Source organism: Schistocerca americana, chromosome 3, assembly GCF_021461395.2.
Source record: "Schistocerca americana isolate TAMUIC-IGC-003095 chromosome 3, iqSchAmer2.1, whole genome shotgun sequence".
Classification (NCBI taxonomy): Eukaryota; Metazoa; Arthropoda; class Insecta; order Orthoptera; family Acrididae; genus Schistocerca; species Schistocerca americana.
This window is the reverse complement of record NC_060121.1, coordinates 647,979,785-648,007,192: the sequence shown is the minus strand read 5'-3', so window position 1 is coordinate 648,007,192 and position 27,408 is coordinate 647,979,785. Positions and strand designations below refer to the sequence as shown.

Genomic DNA, 27,408 nt, shown 5'->3' with positions numbered 1-27,408 from the left:
TCTTGCCACACTCTTTGGAGCAAATCTAGTGTAACTTGTGCAAGACAGCTCAACGAAGCTCTTGTGCCAAGAGCAAATTGTACGTCTACTTGGAGGTTCTTTAACGTATTCAGTGCGAAATTTATGGCAAACAGTTGTTGCAGAGTTTGTTTCATTAAGCCAAAACACAGTTAGCACACTCCAAAAAAGTGAAAGTAGCCATTTTAACTTTGTACTACACTGGCACTCCTGGTGGTGGGATGGGGCACTGATGCAATGCATGAATCAAACTTGAGTTTTTTTAGTACTAAATGACACATCCATCGATTCTGTAAATTATCTCAGTAAATTTTTGTATCATTCCTAAGTTGTAAAGCCCTTTTTGACTCACCCTGTATAGAGTGATGGCAGATTAAGTATTCCCGATTTCCTGAAAATAGATCTGCAGTGAGCTTGAGCAGGACTATGGGTAATCATTTGAACAACCTATTTTTGTAAGACAAAAATTTCTTTTAAACTAGATTTTGAGCTGGCCCAGAATGCTATTCCATATGGGGCAACAGAATGAAAATATCCAAAGTATGCCGTTCTCATACCTTCCAAAGTGCAAACATTTGCGATAACTCTCAGTGCAAAGCAGGCTGAGTTAAGTCTGTGTTTGAGGAATCTTGCATGGTGTTTTCAATTCAGAACTTCCTTCCCAACTGCTTTGCAAAACCCACTCTGTATTAGTCTGTCATCCAGTTCTAAATTAATGTCTTCATCCTGAATCATTTTACCAAACTCTATGTAATTCGTTTTCTTGACATTCAGTATAAGTTTATTTGCACTGAACCAAGTTTCAACACTTTTAGGGTTTCCAGAATAAAATTTTCACTCTGCAGGCTGTGACTAAACCAGGTCTCTGCAGTATCCTTTCTTCCAGGAGTGCTAGTTCTGCAAGGTTCGCAGGAGAGTTTCTGTGAAGTATGGAAGGTAGGAGACAAGGTACTGGCAGAATTAAAGATGTAACAACAGGTTGTGAGCCGTGCTTGGGTAGCTCAGTTGGTAGAACACTTGCCCGCAAAAGGCAAAGGTCCCGAGTTTGAGTCTGAGTCCAGCACACAGTTTTAATCTTCCAGGAAATTTCATATGAGTGCACATTCCACTGCAGAGTGAAAATTTCATTCTGGAAACATCTCCCAGGCTGTGGCTAAGGCAGGTCTCAGCAGTATGCTTTCTTCCAGGAGTGCAAGTTCTGCAAGGTTCTCAGGAGAGCTTCTGTGAAATTTGGAAGGTAGGAGATGAGTTACTGGAGGAATTAAAGCTGTCAGGATGGTTCATGAATTGTGCTTGGGTTGCTCAGTTGGTATAGCACTTCCCCTTAGAGGGTAAAGGTCCTGAGTTTGAGTCTCAGTCCAGCACACAATTTTAATCTGCCAGGAAGTTTCACTTTTAGAGTTCTATCAGCTGTGGACTGTAATGATTTCTTAGAGTCACTCACTATTAGTCTTGTGTTGTGTGCATATAATACAATTTTTGGCTGTATTATATTGTAACTGGCGTAATCTGTATCACTTCAGGCAGGGGGATTACCTTCATAGTCTTGGATGTTATTGAATTTAGCATATGTTAAAATTCTGGTGTAAGTAAGATACACATATTTTTTGTTTTCTCCAAAAAAATTCCTGCCTCAAGATACAGGCCTCCTAAGATCACACTGCGAAAACTATTTTGAAGATGCGAATTTCGGCAAAATTTTGAAAATGCTGTCTCTATAACAGTTCTAGATATTTTGTTAGAGTTTTATATTTGGAAGATAATTGCTTTATGATTACAATGGTATCCTTCGTTTGGACATATCTGTCAAAGTCCTTTTACTGTTACCTTTTGAATTTACAGAAAAACATTTTCTTCAAAAATACCAATCCAGAAAATAGATTTTTTTTCTGTTGATTAGTACCATATAGTACTATATTCTCTGTAAAGGAGAGCTTGCATTTTTAAGCTGGACAGTTTTTATTTTAAAAAATCACTTTTTTAAAACTTTCAAGGGTAATGTATGTCTTCACTGAAGTTGTTTTTTTAATAGTTTCTTTGTTACAATTTTCATTTCTATTCTCTTTGTTGCAGATATTTCTTATCACTTTCTTTGTTGCAATTATTTCTTGTCACTTTCTTTGTTGTAGTTATTTCTTTTCACTTTCATTGTTGCAGATATTTCTCACACTTTGTTGTAGTTTCTTGTGTGTTTATTTGTCATGGTTGTTCATTGCAGTTTTCTGTATTGTAGTTGTTCATTGCTAATTTGTTTACTGAAGAGGCTTCTAAGAAATCTGAGACCATCCAATGAGCTCTCTGTTTTCATGAGGAATTTGCCAGTTGATACAGTTGCAGTGTGTTTTATGAAAAGGACTTCATGAAATGTCTTCTGACTGTGGTCACAGGAGAGTGAAGTGTGCTGTCTGTTTGCATATCCATAAAAGAGTGATGTATAAGACAAACAAAAAAACAGACTTTGTTCAGGTTGAGAATACGTGTTCTCATTTGAAGACTCTGCTTCGATGTGAAGATGTTCCCAGTGACAACTTTTTGTGTTCTAAATGTTTTGACAGAATAACAACAATGATAGTATCTGAACAAGGTGTGGCCTCACATGGTGCAGATTTTGCATCAATAGAGGAAGAATTAAATACCCTGAATCAGTCAACTACAGAGGTAGGCGTTAGTCCTGTTAAGAAACCGTGGTCAGTGAAGTCGAGTCATAAGCTCTATGTATCAAAAAAGTGCAGAGAAATTACTAAAGCTATGGATCAAAGCACTACAGCAAAATTGACCACACTCTTCAAAGTAGAAATTCCATTTTCAGAAGAAAATGAACCAAAGCACTCTTGCACCTCTTCCCAGGAATTTTTCACAAATATCAATTCAGCTGTTGAATATTGTGCATCCTACAGTGAAAAGGAGCAAGTTTTAACTATTATTCCAGAGACATTTTCAAAGAAAGCAATTATGAACCACGTTCCGTCAGTATCGAACTACATGGTGGACAAATCAAGAAATGTGAGGTCTGTAACAGGAGTCCTTGTATGACCAGATCCCTATTATGGTCATCCTGTAGAAGTAGCTCAAGTTCAAATAGTGCAGTCATTTTATCTGGAAGATAAATGGGACTGTTCTCGCCAGAGAGCCAACAAAAAAGACTCTATAACTGTAACAGCTGAAGGTCAAAAAGTTTTGAAAGTGAAGAGGTACATGTCTCTCAGTATTCAAAAAACTTTTGCAATTTATAAGAGCAACTATACAACCTCAAATATTGGAAGATCAAAATTTTATACACTACAGCCTAAGCAGGTAGTTCCACATCCACCTAGAGATGTCTATTTACGTGTGTACTGTGCGAACTTTGAACTTTGTGTGGTAACTTTGAAGAACTTACTGGAGCACACGACATATGACACCTTTGTTGGGCATGTGAAGTCATTAGTAGTCTGTGACGTAAAGTGAGAGACTTGTTTGTTTCAAAAATGGGGTGACTGCACTGGAAAGAGAGGACTGTCTTTACAGGGACTTGGCCTGGAAGACATAACAGGTAACTCTGCAGAAATTACATATGTGACATGCAAAGAAAATAATCTAATTAAGGAAGCTGTTGCCTTTGACAGTTTCATTGATGAACTTGGTAAATGGTCAATGAAAGCAGTAACGCACCAGCATACGAAGAAATTGCAACAACAACACATTGCAGAAGTGAAAGGGTGTGTACAGGCTGAAGAACTGTTTAGTGCTTCACTGTGATTTTGCTGAGCTTGTGATGGTGTAGGAGGCCTGCTGAAGTACCGTGCTACAAAACATAATCTTTCCAGACCAAGAAGTACAAGGGTATCATTGGAGTAATGACCAGGTTTTAGTTTTTACAGGAGTGACGTATTTTCAAAACAAGACCACAAGTGTTGCAGTTATAAGTAATGACACACGACATGACTCAGCACATGCTTTGCTAGGAATGCACAAAATTCTTCAACGGCAAACAGGGATAGAGAAGATCATCATTGTTTCTGATGGTGCTCCTCATCATTTTAAAAATGGTTACCAGCTGTTTGAACTGAGTTAGTCGCTTGTGCCAACTGACTGGGTATACAGCGCTACTGGTCAACGGAAGGGGCCTTGTGATGGTGTAGGAGGCCTGCTGAAGCACCATGCTACAAAACATAATCTTTCCAGACCAAATACAGCTGTGGTTCAGAATGGTGAGGATTTTACAAGAGTCATGAAATCTTACACATCCACAGCCCTCATTCTTTTGTCCAAAGAGGAAATCAAAGAATTCTGTGAGCAGAAAAAAGAAGATCCTGTGAAAGTAGTTCAGAAGACAGATTTTTGAACTCAAAGTGATGGGCGAACTCATATTGCACGCACTTTAAAGACCAAGAAAGAAGAAATTTCGTTTGTTCGGCCAACACCTCAGAAACAGCAGGATACTATTCAGATTCACAACCTGAGAAGGGGAATGTTTTTGAAACAATTTAAAATGCTTGAAAAATGAGTCTCTTACTCATCTCTCAAAACTAAAATTATGTTAAATAACGCTAGGTTTTGATTTTTATGAGCCTGTTATGTGATAATGTGGTAATAAAACAGGTTTTATGCTTGGCAAAAATTTCAGTTATTTATAAAACCAGTTCAGCCTAAAAGAGGAAGCTCTCCTTTTTAGGGAATGTAGAATTATATGGTACTAATCAACAGAAAAAAAAATCAAAATTTTATGAATTGGTATTTTTGAAAAAAAACTCCATATATTATTAAAAAATTTGACAGATAAGTCCAAATGGAGGATTTCTTTGTAATCATAAAGAAATTATCTTTCAAATAAAAAAAAATATCTAGAACTACTTCAAAATGTATGTGCAGTGTCGTCTTTAGTGGGCTGTACCTCAGAGCAGAATTTTTTTGGAAAAAAAAAAAAAAAAAAAAAAAAAAAAAAAAAAAAAAAAAAAACATGTTCCTTACTTAGTCCATCATTTTAATGTATTCTAAATTCAATAACATCTGAGACTATGAAGGTAAGATTTTTTTCCTAGCCTGCCTGAACTGATATGGACTATGCCAATTGTAAATCATTCACGTATATGAGAATGAATAGTGGCCCTAAGATGCTGCCCCGGTTTACTCCTAAAGGAACTTATTTTAGTTTTGAAACTGACCGTATTATTTTATTTGACTGAGGGGCACACAAGAATTCTTAGGCTATTTTAGCCATGCATAATCAAAGAGAAAACCAGCTTACAACATTAATTTACATTGGTCACATTACTGCACTTAAGATATGCAGAAGTCAGATTTTATGTAACACTCAAACAATTTGATATTATTAATAATATATGTAATATATGTAATATATGTAATAATATATGTAATATATGTACATAGGTGAATTCCAAATTGACCATATTGCAATCTCGTATCCATGTCACAAAGAAATTTTAAATGTTCAAGTTCGTAAAGGCGCCAATATTGACTCAGACCATTACTTAACCCGTGTGAAACTAAAGCTAAAACCCCAAAATTTCAACAAAAGGACACCATTAATCCCCAAATTTGACACCAGTAAAATCCAACCATCATTATTAGCAGACGAATTTGACAAAACAAGTGCACAAAATTGGGAACAACTCAAACACAAGATTATCAAAACAGCTCAAGATCAAATTCCTTTACGAAAACACAAGAAACATGCTTGGTGGAATGAAAACTGTGATCATGCAATCAAAGCCAGACAAGAGACATTTAAAGCATGGAATAGCAACAAGACAGAAGACACATATGATACATTCCTGACAACTAGAAAAGACACTTCAAAACTAATTAGACAAACAAAAAGACAATATGAGAATAGTCAACTCTTAGAAATTGAAGAAGATTTTCAGAAATACAATACCAGAAATTTTTATAAAACTTTTAAAACCAAAATAAAGGGGTACCAACCCCAGAATCTTTGCTTCAAGAAGGAAAATGGACAGTTGGCTCTTAACAACCAAGAAAATTGCAAAGAACTTTCTAAATATTTTAAGAATCTTCTAAATTGCCCCGAGCCCACAGAAAGATTTCCACCAAAAATTCCCCAACAATGCAATCCAGTTTCACTTGCACCAAATGAAGAGGAAATCATTAAAGAAATTCATAGGTTGAAAAACAACAAAGCATCTGGTGAAGATGGAATTGTTGCAGAATTTTTAAAGGCAGCTGGTCCAAAAACCGTTAAAGAAATTACTTCAATCATGCAAAACATTTGGCAAACTGAAAAAATTCCTGATGAATGGAAAACCGCCTTGATTCACCCACTTCATAAGAAGGGAGACAAAACTGATGTTAATAATTACAGAGGAATTTCTCTTCTTCCAGTCACATACAAAATCCTCTCTCAATGTCTTCTGAACCGAGCACAACAACAACTTGAATGGAAAATTGGCGAATATCAAGCAGGTTTCAGGCCAAATAGATCTTGCCCAGAACAGATTTTAGTCCTCAAACTAATTCTCAGACATCAAAAAATTTACAATAAAAAACTAGTTTGTACCTTTGTAGATTTTAGAAAGGCTTATGACTCAGTGGATCGTGAATCTCTTTTCCAAATTGTGAAAGAACAAGGCCTGGATCCTAAAACCACGGCAATTATCAGAGACACGCTAACTGGTACAAAATCAAAAGTAAAGTTCAGAGGAGAAATTTCAGAATCCTTTGAAATAAAAACAGGCGTGAGGCAAGGTGATGGACTCTCTCCGTTGCTATTTAACTGCGTTCTAGAAAAAGTAATACAAGAGTGGCGCGAACGAAAATTGGAGTTCAAAATTGACCAACCAGTGAAATTAGGACGAACAAATATTCGAATAGACTGTTTGGCCTTTGCGGACGACTTGGTTATTCTAACGCAGGACATCCAAATTGCTCAGAAACAAATAGAAATTCTTAAAGAAACAGCAGAAAGAGTAGGTCTCCAAATCTCATTTGAAAAAACACAGTATATGACTAGCAACAAACTGGCACCCAAACTTTTGGAAACTAAGTATGGAAAAATCAAAAGAGTTTCGCAATTCAAATATTTAGGTGAAACAATCTCAGAGACTGGTCTAGAAAAAATTGGAAATGAAATTCGTTGTCAAAAGATGGAGACAGCTTTTAGACTTACAAAAGACATCTACAACAAAAAATGTCTCTCGAGGTACTCTAAATTGAGACATTACAACACGGTCATAAAACCAGAGTGCCTTTATGGGGCTGAAACGCTAATTTTAAACAGAAAAAAGGACATTCAAGAAATCCAAAAAAGAGAAAGAAAAGTAATCAGAAAAATTCTAGGTCCAAAATATACTGAAGAAGGAACATACAGGCTAAGAGCAAATAGTGAAATTCAACAATACACCAGCATATATTCGGATATGAAAAAACGCAGATTAAAATTTTATGGGCATATTAAAAGAATGGATGCTACCAGACTAACTAAACAAGTAGTGGAATTCTACGAAAATCGAAGTAAAGCTAAATTTGAGACAATAAAATGGATTGCTGCTATAAAAGAGGACATGAAAGAGGCAGATATAAAACAAGATGAAATTCAAGACAGAAAATTATTTGGGCAAAAAATTCATGACTGGGTAGTTGGTCAAGCTGAAAAACCAAAGAAAACTGGAACCACATGGTCTGATGAAAGGAAAAGAGCTCATTCCGAGAGAATGAAAACAATTTGGGCAGAGAGAAAGTCTAAAAGAAAATAACTGAATGCCCCGTGATTGTACTTTGCGTGGTCCAGTAGGGCCCAAACGTGAATAATAATAATAATATATGTACATCCATTGGTTCTGCAAAGAAATTTGTCAATAGAAAAGAACGAGTTGGCCATGAATAAATCCTTTAGGCTCATCTTAAACAGATAGTTATTAGTACATAAACTTTTTATGGCGTCTAGCATGTTACTGAAAATGTGTGTTCCTGAACAGTGGGTATATTTCTGGTCCGCAGTGACTTTGAATCTTAGTGAAGATGTTTTTATTTCTAGTACTGATTCTATAAACTGAGCTGTCGGTGTGAAAATGGGTTATATTATTTTTGACAAATTCCATTAAGTAATAAATATATTGAGAAGCTGTAAGTGTCCCCATTTTGTTGAACAGTCTTCTTATTGTTGCTTTTTCCTGTGACAACATTGAAGCTGTAAACACTGCTAAAATTTGTGAGCATGACTAAATTTTGATATTTTGTTTGTTTAAAAAGCAGCTGAAAAAGTTATAGTCAGTTATATGTCCAATTTTAGTGCAACTGTAAAAGTGTTAGAATACTGTATTTACAGCAGTTAAATGTCAAATAATAATGACAGTCAAATTCCAAGAATGACAAAGATATCTATGTTACGTTGACACTTGATGTGGGGGAGCAGCCATAAATGGACAATGCTTTTACGGTCACTATCATCAGTTACCACACTGAGTATCAACTCGGTTTGTGTAGATAATAGTATTGTTGTCAGCAATAGGCTAGATTTTCTAAAGCACTATTTACTTCAGGCAATGTGAGCTTTACATGAATGTAGAGAATAAAAATAACAAATTGTGTTACTGTATTTTACTAAAATGTCTGTTCACTTTATACTTGAGTAGCAAACATAACTTAATTTGATCTCAGTCTAACAGGAAATATCACATTTTAAGGAAAACATTGAGTAACATCACATTTAGCTAATTCAGTAAGGTATGTATCGGTTTATTCCATAAGCTACCTATCAAAATTATATGTATTGGTTGTCAGTTTTATTAAATAAAATAGTACTGTATAATTGCAATTTTGAGTTAGCAGCTATCCCTAAATAATCTTTGTATTCCAAAACAAAATAAATATTGTCACAATGGACAAGTGTGAAAACCGTCACAGAGTCTTGACAAATGATTGACAGTGAACAATGTGAAGACTACCTATGCTTTTATCACGTCGGGTGCTGTGAAGACCCTTTGATCCTGTAGTAGTTGTTGTCTTTCCTTGATTATTCTGATCTCAAAACTGATCTGGCGCTGGCACAGGCAGAATTAGAACATTTAAGAGCAACAGTTGGCAGCAATAAAGTTAAGAGTAATGTAGGTGACTAGGCTGTGGTCAATGCTGCCTGATCAGTCAAAGGTTCAAGAGATGCTGCAAGACTGCTAGCTTTAGTATAGAAGATCTGTTCAGAAAATTCTGGAACTTTGTCCAAGATATTTTTCTATGCTTATCTTTTGCTTGTTGTGCATAGTCTCCTTTGAAATACTCTCCTCCACAATTGATAAATTTCTCCCATACCCTTTCCACTTCCAGAAGCTGTCGTGGTGTGCCTCTTGCTGGATCTCAAAAAGCGCCATCTACGAATTTTCTTTTATCTCGTCTATTGTTGCAAATCTTCATCTTTTCAAAGGCATTTCCAGCTTTGAAAAAAAAAAAAAAAAAAATTCACACGGGTCAGGTCTGGAGAGTATGGAGGATGCCTCAGCATAGTGATTTTGTTTTTTGTGCTATAGTCACACACCAACACTGATGATTGTGCAGGTGCATTGTCGTGATGCAAGAGCCATGAATTTTCTCGTTACATTTCGAGTTGTTTCCTTCTCACATATTCTTGCAGCATTGCAACACATCTCAATAGTACCATTGATTAACAGTTTGTCCCAGTGGCATGAATTCATGATGAACAAATCCTTCAGAGTCAAAATAACTACCCTGATGAGCTGTTTTGGATCTTGAAGAACCTTCCCCAACCTATTGTGAAGATTGAACATTGATCTCAACGTCATAACTGTAGACCCACATTTTATCACCAGTTATGGTTCTCTTAAGGAATGTCTCGTTCTCACTTGCATGATCCAAAAACTTTTCACAGATTGCAAGGTGAAGGTCATTCTGATCTTGACTCATTAGCCTTGGCGGCAACACAATGCATTCCAAGATGCTGTGTCAGGATTTCATGACATGATCCAACTGAAATGTTACATATGTTTCTGCAATGTCTCAGGGACTCAGTCTTCAATCGGCATGTATAATTTCTTTGACGTTTCTGACATGAGTGTCATTGGTAGACATCAAAGAACATCCTGAATGAGGATCATCTTTAACTTCCGTCCAGCCCTTTTTGGACCGTGTGAACCAAGTATAGCGTAAGCACTCACCACCATAGGCTTTATGCATCACTTGGTGTGCCTCTGTAAAAGTTTTCTTGAGTTTCACGCAAAATTTAATGCAGATTCATTGCTCATCTAACACTGCTATATCAAAATTCACGAACTGTGCTACACAACATTCTACTCAATACAGCAGTGAAGAATAGCTAACAGACATACAACAGTGAAACTTCCAGCAGTTACACATTAAATGCAGGTGTGCGCAGGGATGCCAATCGCATTTTGTTCCATCACATCATTGGTTTGAAATTACAAATGTTCCGGTATTTTTTTAACAGACCTCATAGATGTCTCCACTGCTTCTCTGCTCTAGAGACTGTAGACAGAAGTGTGTGAGCAAGCCAAGGAATTCATGAATACTCTTACAAAGCATGGAAAAAGGTGCAAATTATAGTTAGAGTGGTGAGAAGGTTAAGAGGACCACAAAGGTCCTTCTGCTAGGGCTTAGTATTGGGACAGGAATGTCTCAACTAGTAGGCTGCAGAACATCCTGCCTAGTGAATACCCACCAGGTGCAAGAGCTAAGCAGTGACACCTTTGCTTTACAGTCTCTTGGTAAGAAAGATCACTTAGTGGCTATGGGGGGTTTCTGGAATAGCCTGGAGCGGAAACTGAACTATGCAACTGAGGATGAAATCAGGCACATTACTGGAAATGCTCCTCACAAAAATATCGAGATTGTGTCACTATTTGGGTGATATGCCAAGCCCTATATGCAGCAGTCTGTTGAATGGATAAATTCAGAGCTTCGAGAGTCGTTCAGTAGACTGGGGCAATAATATGTGGGTGAGATTGACACATTGCTTCCTCACATGATTGCATCACTCACAGTATGGTCTGCATCTGAATGTTTGCAGTAAGAGGTTATTTGTACACTGTCTGCCCAATCCCTGTGATTTCTAATATTTTCTCTGTTCCTTTTTTAGAGAAAATGTTTCCAACAGACAGTTCCAAATCTCTATAGACACAGTTGCAACAAAAATGGCAGACTGAACTGTAGAAGGCTTAGCAAATAGTCCTAATACATTTTGAATTTTCCATTAAAATGTAAAAAGCTTTTCATATTGATAGAGGATATTAAAAAATCTAACACAAGAGTGTTATGCATAACAAACTTCATCTGGAAGTCACAAAAAATGAACAGATGCATAGTGATGGATACAAGTTAATACCGTATCCTGAGGAATGGGTGAATTGGTTGCATACGCAAAAAGTTGAATAAAGTCTCAGTGATTACTGCATTGAACAACTACAAGTGTTGTACTTCTGCGAAATATTTGGAAACAAAGAAGACAGCAATTCTGTCAGTGTATAGTCCCTCGACAAGAAGTGGTTTAAACTTTACTAAGCAGTTATCAAGGATACTAATAAGAGTTAGCAGAAATAACTGGGAAGTGACTGTATCTGAAGATTTCAAAGTAGATTTTGTCTCAGATAGATCTGATTCAGGGCATATATAGTTATTTGTTTCAGCTTTATATTGTCAACCACAGTAACATTGCCAACATGAAAAGAAGGACAGTCATTAATAACTTATTTCCAGATACTGCTGTCTTTAGTTAATTAGATGTGAGCTTTTTGGTGAAAGCTTTATCCAATCATGATGGTCAAATGGCAGCAATGAAGCATTCCCATACATCAGATTTTAATAAGAAAGGAAGATGAAAATTTTATGGAACTGTAAATGCTGACTAAAAGGGGACCATGCCTACTCATCATCATCTATTTCATCAAAGTTTATGGCATATCCAGGCTTGGCCAGAAGTGAAAGTGACTGAAGTGGGAGCCACAGATGGCCAAGTGTTTAGAAAACAAATACCATTTTTTATGTGGGCTCAGCAAGGCATGAGCCAGTTATGTTAATGTAGTTTCCAAGCACAGGTTGATGCAGTTGAAAGAGTGCAGAGTAGTTGTCAAAGGTTGATGGAATGGAGTCCCTCTTCAGAAACGTTCTTTTAGTTTCAGTTTTTATGTTACTTACACTGCAAATAAACCAAAATTTGTTGTATTTTTGTTGTATTTTTTAATCTTTTCATAATAAGTGTGAAAAGGAATGGCAAATAAATTTCCAGGTAGGAACTGTAGGCATATACTTGAACTTTGTATGTAAAATGAGATATTTTTTTATTACTGTACAGTTGATGATTTACAGTGCTTTGGTGATATTAATTATAAAACAGAGAAAACAGTAATTTTCTCGGCATCTTGCACACATTATAAACATCGCACTTTTACAACCATATGATTGTTTTAAAGTTTCCATAGAAAGACAAACTTGGTTTACATTCATAAAAGGTTCTCCCTCATCAGACATTTTGGCAACAAACCACGCATAACACATCATTCCAGCAAATATTGGTGTGGATAGCTGGTGATGTACAATGAAATGTATTTTGCTGCAGTCTTCTCGGGATGTGATTTCTTTTTCTCACTCAATGAGACAAGCAGTTTTGAAGCTTTTTGATCAAATTCTTTAACTGATGATAAAAATAGACATCACAGGCTGGCATTAGCAGCCGAAGGATGCTCAGAAGTCAAAATCAGACTAATAGAGTACAAAATCCTGTACACTTTGAAAAGTTATTTGCAGAGTCGTCATCAAGGCTGTAAGTACAATCCTTTCTTGTAAATTTATTTGCAATCCCATATTTTCCTATGCCTTTCCTTTTAATGCCTTTTATGAAAATATCAATAAATACAATACGTTGGGCATTATTTCAATTTATTTGTTGTTTGAGTAATGTTAAAACTAAAATTAAAAAAATGTTTCCACATAGGGACCCGACCATATGACCTCTGGATTATTGCTGCACCAACCACTGTCTTGAAACTATACTAACATAAATGGCTCATGCCTCACTCGACCCCCATCCAAAATTCAATTTTTCGCTAAACACTAGGCTATCTGTATCTCCATCTTCTGTCGATTTCATTTCGGACCAAGTGGTGTATATACCACTTGGTCCCCTTGTTAGTTATTCTATTCTGAGAGAATTTATGGAAAGAAAAATACGAAAACTTTTACCAGGGACACAAAGTATTCGTGAAATCAATTTCTTAAAAATGTTTTTCCAGTATTATGATTTCAGTTTTTATTTTTTTTTATTTTTTTTACAATGGATTAGGAACAAGTACATTGGAAGTTAAGGGGAAAGGGAGGGCTAAAGTGTTGTATCAAACAGCTCTAATCAAGACTCAACACTGTGTTACAAGCAGTATTGCAAAATTCACCTGTGTGTCATCAGAAAGGTAAAAACCATTTACTGTAACAGAAAATTCAAAATTTTGAGAACAAAACAAAGGCAGTTTGGAACATTATTAAATATTAAACAAATAACTTGACAAAGCAAATGATACTGATTTCCTAGATGACAGTATCAGAGGTACAGATGATATGAAATTCAAATTCAAAGAATTCTTCCTAACAGTCAGGGGTGGCTTATTCATAAGGGCCTGGCCCCACCAGAATTTTGTGATATGATTGTACTCTCAGCTGCCAGTAGCAGGGCCAACTTTTGCCACTACTCTTCTCTCACACCTCCCCTCAGCCCATCATTCCACATTGACGGACCTGTTTCCCTTTCCCCCACCCCATTCAGCCAAGGGCCACGGCCTCATGGCTCATACTCCCTCCACACCCCCTGCCCCGTAAACTGCAGTTGTAGTGACGTGACCAAGTTTTCCCTTCCTCTGACTCGCCCTGGCCATAGCACGCCATGGGACTGCCTTGGGCGTGCTCAGCGGATGGAGCAGCCCACATGTAACGCTACTTTCCCACACCTCAATAAACCCTACTGACTCAGTCCTGATACCACTTTCCCACCCATCCACACCTGTACACAGTTTGTGGGGCCAGCCAGTTTAGGCCAACAACTCGTATTTTTACTTACGACACTTAACACACCCTCCTGTAGGTCAGCAGGGAATGTTGCAAACAGCAAAAGTGGCCATCTCTCAGTAGAGCTCTGTATTCTGGAGCTTTTTAGTTGAAACTCAAGTATTCTTACAGTAATTTTAAAATTAATAAAGTCGATTGTTTGCTTAAAAAAATAAAAAGAAATAAAAACTTTAATTTATTAAGTACAAAAGAGAAGCTAGAAATCAAGCAGTCATGTGCATGTCAACCAAAAGGTTTCTTAATTTTTCAAAACGATGGAAAGAAGAAAACAACTTCCTGCAGTACAACATAGTTCTGCAAAAAGTCATGGATAACAGTGAGTGAAGAGAAACAAAAGTTATTTTGTTTCTATTATGTTTTATTTGGTGGTGAAGGATTTGGACAACAATTGGCTTTAAGGATCTAAAGCATTTTAATGAACAGGTTAATACACATGAGGGAAGCTGATTACATTTAGAAAATGCTTTTAAATGTAGTAGTAGTTTATTCATCCAGAGACAATTTACATTGCATGGATTTCGTCAAAAAATACATAGTATATATATACACACATATAGGGTGAACAATACTATACAAAATACAGATGTGCATAGTAGACTACATAACATCAGACCACATTGAAATAGCATGTACAACTTTGATTATTTACATTGATGTATGAGAAAGACTTTTTACATGGAATACACAGTTGATATTTAGATATAACACATACAATTCTAGCACTTTTGTACATATTATTTATTTAGATCATAGCAACAGTCAGATAAATATTACTATTGGCACAGAGTACATAAATATAATTGTTTACTGTGGAGCTATTCCAGGTATTCTTTTACACTATAATAGCAGTTGGTCATTAAAAATTTGAATACTGCTTCTTTAAATGAAGATAGTTTTTTTATTTCTTTTATCTTTACCGGTAGTTTGTTATACAATCTACTTCCTTTTATGTTTGTTTGTTTCTGCGCCAAACCCTTGTTAACTCTTTTTATATGAATGTCATTGCACTTTCTTGTGTTGTAAGTATGTAGATCCGAGTTGGATTGGAAATTGTTAATATTTCGTTTGACATTAATTACGCTTTTCTGTATATAGAGGCACGGTAGGGGTAGAATATTCAGCTGTTTAAATAATTGCTTTGAAGGAGTCAGCCTTGAACTGTTGGTAATTATTCTAACAGCTCGTTTTTGTAGAGTGAAGATGGTTTTGAGATTTTTCTTACTATGACCCCAGAAGAGTGTGCTCCCTGCCGCCGTTGGATAAGCAGCTGCAGCAGCAAGTCGTATACTCCTAGCTCACTCATTTGTTACATAGTTTAATTCTTAATTTCTTTGCGTGTTTTTGGTACTTGCATTGTGTAATTCATAAATTTCGGGCGTATTATAGTATTTGAGAGTTGTAGCATCGCGTTTTAGTACCTGAATAGTGTAAATTCGCGTAGTCGTTTGTCTACTGTTTTGTTTTGAACGGCCAGTGTCGGTTGGTCGCAGTCAGTGTGCTCCCTGCCGCCGTTGGAGAAGCAGCTGCAGCAGCAAGTCGTATACTCCTAGCTCACTCATTTGTTACATAGTTTAATTCTTAATTTCTTTGCGTGTTTTTGGTACTTGCATTGTGTAATTCATAAATTTCGGGCGTATTATAGTATTTGAGAGTTGTAGCATCGCGTTTTAGTACCTGAATAGTGTAAATTCCCGTAGTCGTTTGTCTACTGTTTTGTTTTGAACGGCCAGTGGCGGTTGGTCGCAGTCAGTGTGCTCCCTGCCGCCGTTGGATAAGCAGCTGAGCAGCAAGTCGTACACTCCTAGCTCACTCATTTGTTACATAGTTTAATTCTTAATTTCTTTGCGTGTTTTTGGTTCTTGCATTGTTTAATTCATAAATTTCGGGCGTATTATAGTATTTGAGAGTGTAGCATCGTGTTTTAGTACCTGAATAGTGTAATTTCGCTTAGTCTCCTTCCACCGCCGAGCAGTGTCAGCAGTGCGCAAGTAGCAGCATTACTGCATTTACTAGGCAATCTTGTATTTTAATAACCGTTTAAATTTTGTCGATTTGTTTGCGCTCTCTGTAGATTAGTTCAGACGTTCTTAGCAAAACAGTTTTTAGCATGGATAGGGACTGCAACTGCTGTGTTCGGATGCAGGCTGAGTTGGCATCCCTTCGCTCCCAGCTTCAGGCAGTGTTGGCTTCGGTCACACAGCTTGAGGCTGTTGCCAATGGGCATCACTGTGGGGGTCGGGATGGGGGTTTGTCGGGGATGGCCAGCTCGTCCCACGCATCCCCTGATCGGACTACGACTGTGGTTGCCCGGGATACTGCCCGCATTGAGGCTGATCCGTCACCTGTGGTAGAGTGGGAGGTCGTTTCAAGGTGTGGCAGGGGGCGAAAGACATTCCGGAGGGCTGAACGGAAGGCCTCTCCAGTTTGTCTGACGAACCGGTTTCAGGCTCTGTCTCAGGCTGATACTGATCTTCGGCCTGACATGGCTGCTTGTCCTGTTCCAGAGGTTGCCCCTCAGTCTGCAAGATACGGGCAGTCGCAGAGGGTGGGCTTACTGGTAGTTGGGAGCTCCAACGTCAGGCGCGTAATGGGGCCCCTTAGGGAAATGGCAGCAAGAGAGGGGAAGAAAACCAATGTGCACTCCGTGTGCATACCGGGGGGAGTCATTCCAGATGTGGAAAGGGTCCTTCCGGATGCCATGAAGGGTACAGGGTGCACCCATCTGCAGGTGGTCGCTCATGTCGGCACCAATGATGTGTGTCACTATGGATCGGAGGAAATCCTCTCTGGCTTCCGGCGGCTATCTGATTTGGTGAAGACTGCCAGTCTCGCTAGCGGGATGAAAGCAGAGCTCACCATCTGCAGCATCGTCGACAGGACTGACTGCGGACCTTTGGTACAGAGCCGAGTGGAGGGTCTGAATCAGAGGCTGAGACGGTTCTGCGACCGTGTGGGCTGCAGATTCCTCGACTTGCGCCATAGGGTGGTGGGGTTTCGGGTTCCGCTGGATAGGTCAGGAGTCCACTACACGCAACAAGCGGCTACACGGGTAGCAGGGGTTGTGTGGCGTGGGCTGGGCGGTTTTTTAGGTTAGATGGCCTTGGGCAAGTACAGAAAGGGCAACAGCCTCAGCGGGTGCGGGGCAAAGTCAGGACATGCGGGGACCAAGCAGCAATCGGTATTGTAATTGTCAACTGTCGAAGCTGCGTTGGTAAAGTACCGGAACTTCAAGCGCTGATAGAAAGCACCGAAGCTGAAATCGTTATAGGTACAGAAAGCTGGCTTAAGCCAGAGATAAATTCTGCCGAAATTTTTACAAAGGTACAGACGGTGTTTAGAAAGGATAGATTGCATGCAACCGGTGGTGGAGTGTTCATCGCTGTTAGTAGTAGTTTATCCTGTAGTGAAGTAGAAGTGGATAGTTCCTGTGAATTGTTATGGGTGGAGGTTACACTAAACAACCGAACTAGGTTAATAATTGGCTCCTTTTACCGACCTCCCGACTCAGCAGCATTAGTGGCAGAACAACTGAGAGAAAATTTGTAATACATTTCACATAAATTTTCTCAGCATGTTATAGTCTTAGGTGGAGATTTCAATTTACCAGATATAGACTGGGACACTCAGATGTTTAGGACGGGTGGTAGGGACAGAGCATCGAGTGACATTATACTGAGTGCACTATCCGAAAATTACCTCGAGCAATTAAACAGAGAACCGACTCGTGGAGATAACATATTGGACCTACTGATAACAAACAGACCCGAACTTTTCGAATCTGTATGTACAGAACAGGGAATCAGTGATCATAAGGCCGTTGCAGCATCCCTGAATATGGAAGTTAATAGGAATATAAAAAAAGGGAGGAAGGTTTATCTGTTTAGCAAGAGTAATAGAAGGCAGATTTCAGACTACCTAACAGATCAAAAAGAAAATTTCTGTTCCGACACTGACAATGTTGAGTGTTTATGGAAAAAGTTCAAGGCAATCGTAAAATGCGTTTTAGACAGGTACGTGCCGAGTAAAACTGTGAGGGACGGGAAAAACCCACCGTGGTACAACAACAAAGTTAGGAAACTACTGCGAAAGCAAAGAGAGCTCCACTCCAAGTTTAAACGCAGCCAAAACCTCTCAGACAAACAGAAGCTAAACGATGTCAAAGTTAGCGTAAGGAGGGCTATGCGTGAAGCGTTCATTGAATTCGAAAGTAAAATTCTATGTACCGACTTGACAGAAAATCCTAGGAAGTTCTGGTCTTACGTTAAATCAGTAAGTGGCTCGAAACAGCATATCCAGACACTACGGGATGATGATGGCATTGAAACAGAGGATGACACGCGTAAAGCTGAAATACTAAACACCTTTTTCCAAAGCTGTTTCACAGAGGAAGACCGCACTGCAGTTCCTTCTCTAAATCCTCGCACAAACGAAAAAATGGCTGACATCGAAATAAGTGTCCAAGGAATAGAAAAGCAACTGGAATCACTCAATAGAGGAAAGTCCACTGGACCTGACGGGATACCAATTCGATTCTACACAGAGTACGCGAAAGAACTTGCCCCCCTTCTAACAGCCGTGTTCCACAAGTCTCTAGAGGAACGGAGGGTTCCAAATGATTGGAAAAGAGCACAGATAGTCCCAGTCTTCAAGAAGGGTCGTCGAGCAGATGCTTGTAGAATTTTAGAACATGTTTTTTGCTCGCGTATCATGTCATTTCTGGAAACCCAGAATCTACTATGTAGGAATCAACATGGATTCCGGAAACAGCGATCGTGTGAGACCCAACTCGCCTTATTTGTTCATGAGACCCAGAAAATATTAGATACAGGCTCCCAGGTAGATGCTATTCTTCTTGACTTCCGGAAGGCGTTCGATACAGTTCCGCACTGTCGCCTGATAAACAAAGTAAGAGCCTACGGAATATCAGACCAGCTGTGTGGCTGGATTGAAGAGTTTTTAGCAAACAGAACACAGCATGTTGTTATCAATGGAGAGACGTCTACAGACGTTAAAGTAACCTCTGGCGTGCCACAGGGGAGTGTTATGGGACCATTGCTTTTCACAATATATATAAATGACTTAGTAGATAGTGTCGGAAGTTCCATGCGGCTTTTCGCGGATGATGCTGTAGTATACAGAGAAGTTGCTGCATTAGAAAATTGTAGCGAAATACAGGAAGATCTGCAGCGGATAGGCACTTGGTGCAGGGAGTGGCAACTGACCCTTAACATAGACAAATGTAATGTATTGCGAATACATAGAAAGAAGGATCCTTTATTGTATGATTATATGATAGCGGAACAAACACTGGTAGCAGTTACTTCTGTAAAATATCTGGGAGTATGCGTACGGAACGATTTGAAGTGGAATGATCATATAAAACTAATTGTTGGTAAGGCGGGTACCAGGTTGAGATTCATTGGGAGAGTGCTTAGAAAATGTAGTCCATCAACAAAGGAGGTGGCTTACAAAACACTCGTTCGACCTATACTTGAGTATTGCTCATCAGTGTGGGATCCGTACCAGGTCGGGTTGACGGAGGAGATAGAGAAGATCCAAAGAAGAGCGGCGCGTTTCGTCACTGGGTTATTTGGTAACCGTGATAGCGTTACGGAGATGTTTAATAAACTCAAGTGGCAGACTCTGCAAGAGAGGCGCTCTGCATCGCGGTGTAGCTTGCTCGCCAGGTTTCGAGAGGGTGCGTTTCTGGATGAGGTATCCAATATATTGCTTCCCCCTACTTATACTTCCCGAGGAGATCACGAATGTAAAATTAGAGAGATTAGAGCGCGCACGGAGGCTTTCAGACAGTCGTTCTTCCCGCGAACCATACGCGACTGGAACAGGAAAGGGAGGTAATGACAGTGGCACGTAAAGTGCCCTCCGCCACACACCGTTGGGTGGCTTGCGGAGTATCAATGTAGATGTAGATGTAGATGTAGAAGATTAGGCCATAGGTAATAGCAGAATGTATATAAGCAAAGTAAACAGCTCTGCTACATTCCCTACTACATACAAAGCTAATAACGCGTAAAGCAAAGCAAGCAGAGCTTAACTTATGTGAGAGATACAGGATATGGGATTTCCAGTCTAAATTTTCATCTATATGTACACCTAAGAATTTTGTGGTAGCAACTCTCACAATTTCTTTATTTTGTATTCTGAGATCTAGATCAGAGTGTGACTTTGCTTTCCTGTAATGGATATAATTAGTTTTAGAGATATTTATGGTTAATTTGTTCACTTCAAACCAATTTTGCAAATATTCTATAACTCTGGTTGCAGATGTTGGTAATACCCGGTTTATGTCAGTTACTAAAATGTTTGGTGGATTTAACATTGCTGCTCAGATCGATTTAGCATATAAAAGTCAATTCAGAACAATAATGAATTAGTTACAAAGAAAACATACGTATTAAACACAGTAGTAGATTGCTTAACATTTTGTGGAACTCATGAGTTAGTACTTAGAGTTCAGCTAACCATGGCAATTTCTTAGATTTATTGTCTCCACAAGGAAATCCTTACAGTGTGTTAGATGACCACTTAGACGGGTCTATTATTTCCCTCTATAAATTATACAAAATGAACTTTTGTATTGTATGCATCAAGTTTACATTGAAGAAATGATTAGAGATGCTACTGCCATTTATCTTTATGTGCAAGCAGATGAAATAACACATATTATGGGCAAAAGTCAGGTTGCCCTTATACCGAGATTCATCAAGGGGAAAAAACCTGCTGAGAGATTCCTTTCCTCTAGCATAAATGACAAACATGGAGGTTATATAATGACGGTTTGGAACAATTTGGTTATAAAGTTTATTGACTTTTTATCTGGGTCACACCAACAAAAATGAGCTTGAGATGCCACTGCTAACAGTAGCTACAAGATGTCCATCAAAGGCATATCCAATAACTTTACTTAGACAGGCAATGCATACTTCACCACCTGACATCATTTTGCCAGTTGTGCTGTTAGAGAAAACACAAAAATCATTGTCACTAAAAAGTAGGAACTCTAACGACTATCATGATATCTCATCCAAAGTAGTACACTCTGATTAAAATATCATTGTGATTGACAGGCTGCAATGGTGGGATGCAGCACTGCTGACATGTAGCCAGTCACTGTAGACAAAGCTCTGCATGTGCGTACAGTACAGGTAACATAGGGAGCATGTGAAATTTGAGAAGTAGTACAATTGTCTGGTGGCAGGTCCCTATCAGTCAACTCACTGAAACATAAATCATTTGGCAATGCCATACTTGAGATACCTTTGTTACTAGTCAATGAGCCAGGGTGTATTTCCTAAAAGACTGAAGCATGCAATAGTAACACCAATATAAAAAAATGGAGACAAGCAACTGATCTCTGTTTATAGACTGGCCTCCTTCTTTCTCTCATTCTTAGACATTTTAGAAGGTAGTTTACAATGACATACTCAACCATCTTTGTGAGAATAACCTTTTAACAACAACTCAGGTTGACTTCGTACAGGTTTCTGCATTGAAAAGACAATATATGACCTCACAAACTCAATTCCATTTTAACCAAATAATAGAAATTACCTTTTTGGCATTTTCTGTGATCTTTCCAAAGTCTTTGATCATGTAGATCAGAAGATTCTGCTAGGAAACCAAAATGGTATGGCATTAAAGGTCTTCTGCTTGCATGGAAGGAGTCATATCTTAACAATAGAAAAAAAGAGGGTCACATTTTTAAAAAAATATAATAGGAATAAGATTAGATATGGAGAAGCATTAAATACGGTGTGCTACAAGGTTCAATGCTTGGCCTTTTGCTATTCTTGATCTACATAAATGATGTACCAGGGACATTGGAGGACTCTTCAAGAGCTGTAATTTTTGCTGATGCCACAAGTATATTAATAAAGGGTCCAGACACAGCCGTATCAGCACAGTCAGGAGAATAATAAAACATACAACAAGACGCACAACAAACACTGTGAGCTAGTGGCCAGGGCGGACAAAGTGCCTACATTCACATTACCACAGCTGGAACACCCCGCTGGGCATCGCCAGCCACAAACATCAATGTGCACTTTCGGGTGTGGACCACGTGTGGAGCAGCCAGCAGGGGGAGGAGATATAAGTCAGATGTGCACCCCCAAGATGTCAGTTTGTTAGTGCACCTGATGATGGCAACATATCTTATCACCAAAATATTGTGTCTGTTGGACATTATGAACCAGAAGTACACCCATGGATTGCTCAATCAATTAATACCCAGGGAGAAACTGAAGAACTGCATACTTACAACTGTTTCACAGCTAATAGTTTAACCATTAATCTTACAAAAGCACATGAAGTTACGAGAGAGAATTGCTAGTCAGTACTTACCTTCATGAGAAATGTCACTACAGCTGATAGACATACTATAAATGTGTACACTATCTTACCTTTCAAAACTTATCGCTACTTCCTTCGGTAGGAGAGAAGTATAAGTCGATGAAGGTTAAAAAGAAAGGGCAGGCCCAAGATGGCAGGGGCGGAATAGAAGCAGTGATAGTGCAGATATCGTCTGACACATCTTCCAGATGCATTTATATTTAGTATAGGCTTACATTTTAAACAGTTTTATTTCCATGTAGCGTAGACCTTTCTGACACAAACCTGTATTTACTGGGGCAACTTGTAAATTTCCTTTTAATCTTGTATAATATAAGTGTATGTCATAATTTTTCTCATACTACTATCACTACCAATAACAATTTTTAAATTTACATTAATGAGTCAATAATATACATTAGTGGTGATTCTAACACGTTTTAATCAATTTTTTACATGACTGAATGGGCTCTGATTCCGTAACAACCCTAATGAATCTCTTTTGGATTCTAAAGGTCCCAAGAGATGTTGGGGAATTTCCCCATAATATGGGGCCATATTTTAGGTACATATCAAAATTCACATTCATTGGTGTGTGCCCAGTTATGTATGCTGTTATAACATTTAAAAGGTCACAACCTGTACTCAGCTTGGAACTTGTCTGTTCAATATGTTTATCCTATTTTAGGTCACTTTGCATTCTGAAGCCATAATGCTTTGTTGCTTCTTTATTTACAATGGGTTGTCGGTGGTGACACACATGTAGAACTGCTTTATATGTGAATCAACATGCACATCCAGATCATTGATACAAATCAGGAAAAGGAGAGGTTCCATTACTGAACTTTGAGGTATCCCACAGGTGATTCAGCTTTCTTCTGACAAATAGTATGAGACTAATTGTAATTACGCCTCTACATGTTTTATGATTGCAAGGCAGTACTGGTTGAAAAAAGTCAGACATGTTTATAGAATTTGTAGATATACAGGAAACTTTTGACAGTGTTGACTAGAATACAGTCTGAAATACTGAAGGTATGAGGGATAAGATACAGAGAGCAGAAGAAAACAGACTGCAGCTATGAAAGTCAAACAACATGAAAGGGAAGCAGTAGTTGACAACATGGAGGGGCAGTTGTAGCTTATCTCTGATGTTAATCAGTTATATAATGTACAGTCAGTAAAGGAAACCAAGAAGAAATTTGGAAATAGAGTTAAGGTTCAGGGAGATGAAACAAAAATATTGTTGTTTGCCTGTGACATTGTAATTCTGCCACAGACGACAAAATACCTAGAATGATCAGATGAACAAATAATAGTGGATACAAGATAAACATCAACAAAAGTAAAACAGTGGTATTGGAGTGTAGTAAAAATAATCCAGGGGATGCTGAGGGTATTTGATTAGGAGATGAGGCACAAGAGATGAGTTTTGATATTTGGGCAGAAAAATAACTGATGATAACTGAAGAAGAAAGAATGTAACATTCAATCTGGCGATAGGAAGGAAAGCGATTCTCAAAAGAGACATATTTAATATCTAATATAAATTTATTGATTAGGAAGTATTTTCTGAAAGCATTTGTCTGGAATGTAACTTTTTATGGAAATGAATCATGGATGATAATCAGTTCAGACAAGAAGAGAGCAGAAGCTCTTGAAATGTGGTGTTACAGAAGAATGTTGAAGATTAGATGGCTCATCTGGGTACCAACTTGTTGAAAGAAGAGTTGGTTGATAGCACACATTCCAAGGTATGGAGGAAAAGCTAGTCTGGTTACAGATAAAGTGTAAGTAGGGGAGGTGGAGGGGGGTTAAAAATTGTAGTGGAATAATAAGGCTTGACTTCAGTAAGCAGGCTCAAGTCAATGTAGGTTGCAGTAGTTATGCAGAGATGAAGAGATGTACATAAGATAGACTAGAACAGATATCTGCTTCTAACCACAAAGCGAAACAGAGAAATACAGTTCAGTACATAATTATCATTCTATTTTCATTACAAAAATCTCACTTTCATTCAACACTAATCTGTAATTTTTAAAATCTATTATTGCAATAGTAGATATTGTCATCTTTGTAAAATACATTCACTTTGAAGTCGTAATTGCAATGTTAAACATCCTGAAAATACGCCAATGAGATGTTCGTGCACGAATATCAGATATCTTCCTTAATCTACATTATTGTACCATAAGAGCTTGCCTTTTGAAGGAACAATTTATGTTCCCTTCTGTAATCCTAAGGAGCATACATGCCTCAGCAGTGTGCTAGTTAAGAAAAATGGCAATAAAAGCTGGGGCATGGTGGAAGAGCCATGGGGGCTGGTTTTAAAAGATTAACCCAAAAGCTAACAACTACAGTAACATTCAGTGAGCTAATACCTTGTAATCAAAGGAGGGGCCCTTGCCTGGGGTGGAGGATCTGGACCAGGCAGACCACAAATGGCTTGCAGCCTTTGTTCAGCATCATCTGGCAGTGTGGGAAAACCCATTTCAATGGCATGCTTGGCAGCAAAGGGGTGCCAAAACAGCTGGTTGGCAGTGCACTTCATCGCACTATTTGGACTGAGGAAAACCAGGCATCCAGCATCAGGCTCTGTTCATGTCAATAGAAGCACAATGAAGCTCGGGAAGGCGGTGCAGAAAAATGCAGTAGCACTCTTCATGTTAACCGAACCACAATAGAACAATGACAATGAGTGCGGGATAAGAATTATGCAATTTGCGTATATCGTGGCAAAATGCTGTGGACAATGGTGTGAGCCACATGGCATGGCTCAGGCAAACTGCTGAGGACACAGCCAGGCATGTTGCCTCCTTGGAGCAGAACAAGACACTACTTGAGTGACGGTTTGACATGCCTTGCATCCAGAAAGCTTGGCCGTCTAAGTTCTTCCTCTGGCAGAAGTGACCAGCAAGGGTGTTGGGGGGCTGGTTTCCTGTCTACACAGCCCATCATCTGCTGCTACGGGTGGAGGCAGTGGAGGAGTTGCCACACGTTTAAGTGATGCATATGACCAGAAAATTATTCCATAAGACATTATCAAGTGAAAAATTGTAAAATGTGTTAGCTTATATTCATTTTTTTGTCTCCAGAGCTTTCAGTTACAAAACTAATTGTTGAAAAGGCCTTAAATTTTGTTGGCTTGTATTTACATTTTAAATTCTCATTTATTTTTTGTACCCAAAAATTTAGAACTAACTGACATGTACAACATTCATTACTTGTTTTTTCCCAGTTGTTAGGCGTAACTGAATATACTGCCTGCAGGGCTTTAAATGAAACAAGATACAGATTCATCTGTAGAAAACCATTTAATAACTCTTGTAAAATCATTATTTAATTAAGATAAATTTTTTCTAGCTGTGGTGTCACATAAAAATAGCTGTCACTGAATAAAACTGATGGTCTGGCTATGGTTGCAATGGCCTCCTTGCTTTGAGTAGATCCAGAAGAATGTCACGAAAAGTGTGACAAAACATCATGTTTATTCAGTGACTGTTTTTACAATAAGATATGGCACCATGTCCAAAAATCTTTCATGGTAACACTCTGCCTGTTGAATCATGTGTCATTATAACAATATTTCACCTTTACTTGGTTGCTGTGTGCCTTTAGTAATTGATTACATTCCCTCATAGTGTATATTAAATGGAAAATGAAACAAAAAAGAACCTGCATCTTGTATCAGCAAGACATTCTGTTCCACCATCCTGACATTATCTTCTCTTTTCACACAGGTGAATGGGTCTTGGGTAACAAGATGGATTCTAACAATTTGGCAACTGTTTTTGCTCCAAATATTCTGCACTGTGTAAAGCCAGGAGCATCTAAAGACATACCTACCACACAGGAAAGAGCAGAGGATCGGATAGATGTTATCAATGTTTTACGCACTATGATAGATCACTATAGGGACCTTTTTATGGTAAGTATTATGTGAAAAAGAATTTTACATATATTTAATAGCTTGTTTCGAATTATGTGCTCAACACATCTGACATGAGCAGTGCAAATTGTGTGGCCCATACACATTTTCTCACAATAGTAAGCGATTCTGTAAACACCAGTCTTTCTCAGTCTTAGCCAAGGGGAGCCCTAACCTTGGCTAGAAGATGAAATACACTTTTAATGTACGATCTTTTTATAATCTTTCCTATCATTGAAGATACCCTACTAGCATATGGTAAGAAAGCAACTGATCTACAAACATCTTGTGCTGGATCTGACAATGGCACAAACTTGAAAGGCTGATGAAGTTGTTTGTCAGTTGTAGGCATTCTGCTTAAACTCAAGTTTAAGGTGTTCTAGTTTTTTTTGTCAAAGTTTTTGTGACAAAGATGGAGTAAGCCTTCCATACCAACAGCCTCAAGGCCCTACTGGAGTGGTACAGAGGATGACAATTCATCACATGTAGCTACTGGTCTGTATGCATTGATTTTATATGCACACAGTGTCCCAGAGTCCCAACATCCTTTCTGTAGAGTAATGTATCAAGTAAAGAAAGCTTTCCATACTTTTTGACCTCCATTGTGAATTTGATGCTGGACTGAAAGCAATTAAAATGATACAACAGCTGAGTGTGTTTAGTTCCTGTGACCATGCCATAAATGTATCTTCAACATACTTCCAACTGCCAATGGGTTTTTAAAAAGCCATTCTTAGTCCCCTACCTTCAAAATCATCTATAAATAAATTGGTGACTATGGGGCATAATAGGCTTTCCATAGCCACTCTGTCAATTTGTTCAAAATGTTTAGCATTGTATAAAAATAGTTGTGTATAAAAAGTAGGTCAGTATCAGCAAGTGACAGCAAAGGCTCATCATTTCATACCAAGTTTCCTCTAATTAAGGTCAAAGACTTTTCAAGAGGAATCCGGATTAAAAGAGACACTACATCAAAACTCACAAGCAAATCTGAAGGACCAAGACATAAATACTTAAAGCACTAAACAGAAGCCACAGAACTGGAAATATGGTGTTCACGTTTTCTGACATGAGTG

At 38.3% G+C, this 27,408-nt stretch overlaps 1 protein-coding gene across 1 annotated transcript in view; it reads left to right on the top strand.

Moving 5' to 3' along the window:
* LOC124606271 (rho GTPase-activating protein 6) overlaps window positions 1-27,408 on the top strand; it is a 1,145,472-nt gene that overhangs the window by 1,066,135 nt on the left and 51,929 nt on the right. Inside the window, exon 10 of the mRNA XM_047138251.1 lies at window positions 26,145-26,332. Coding sequence (XP_046994207.1) covers window positions 26,145-26,332 — 188 coding nt within the window. The remainder of the gene's footprint in view (window positions 1-26,144; window positions 26,333-27,408) is intronic.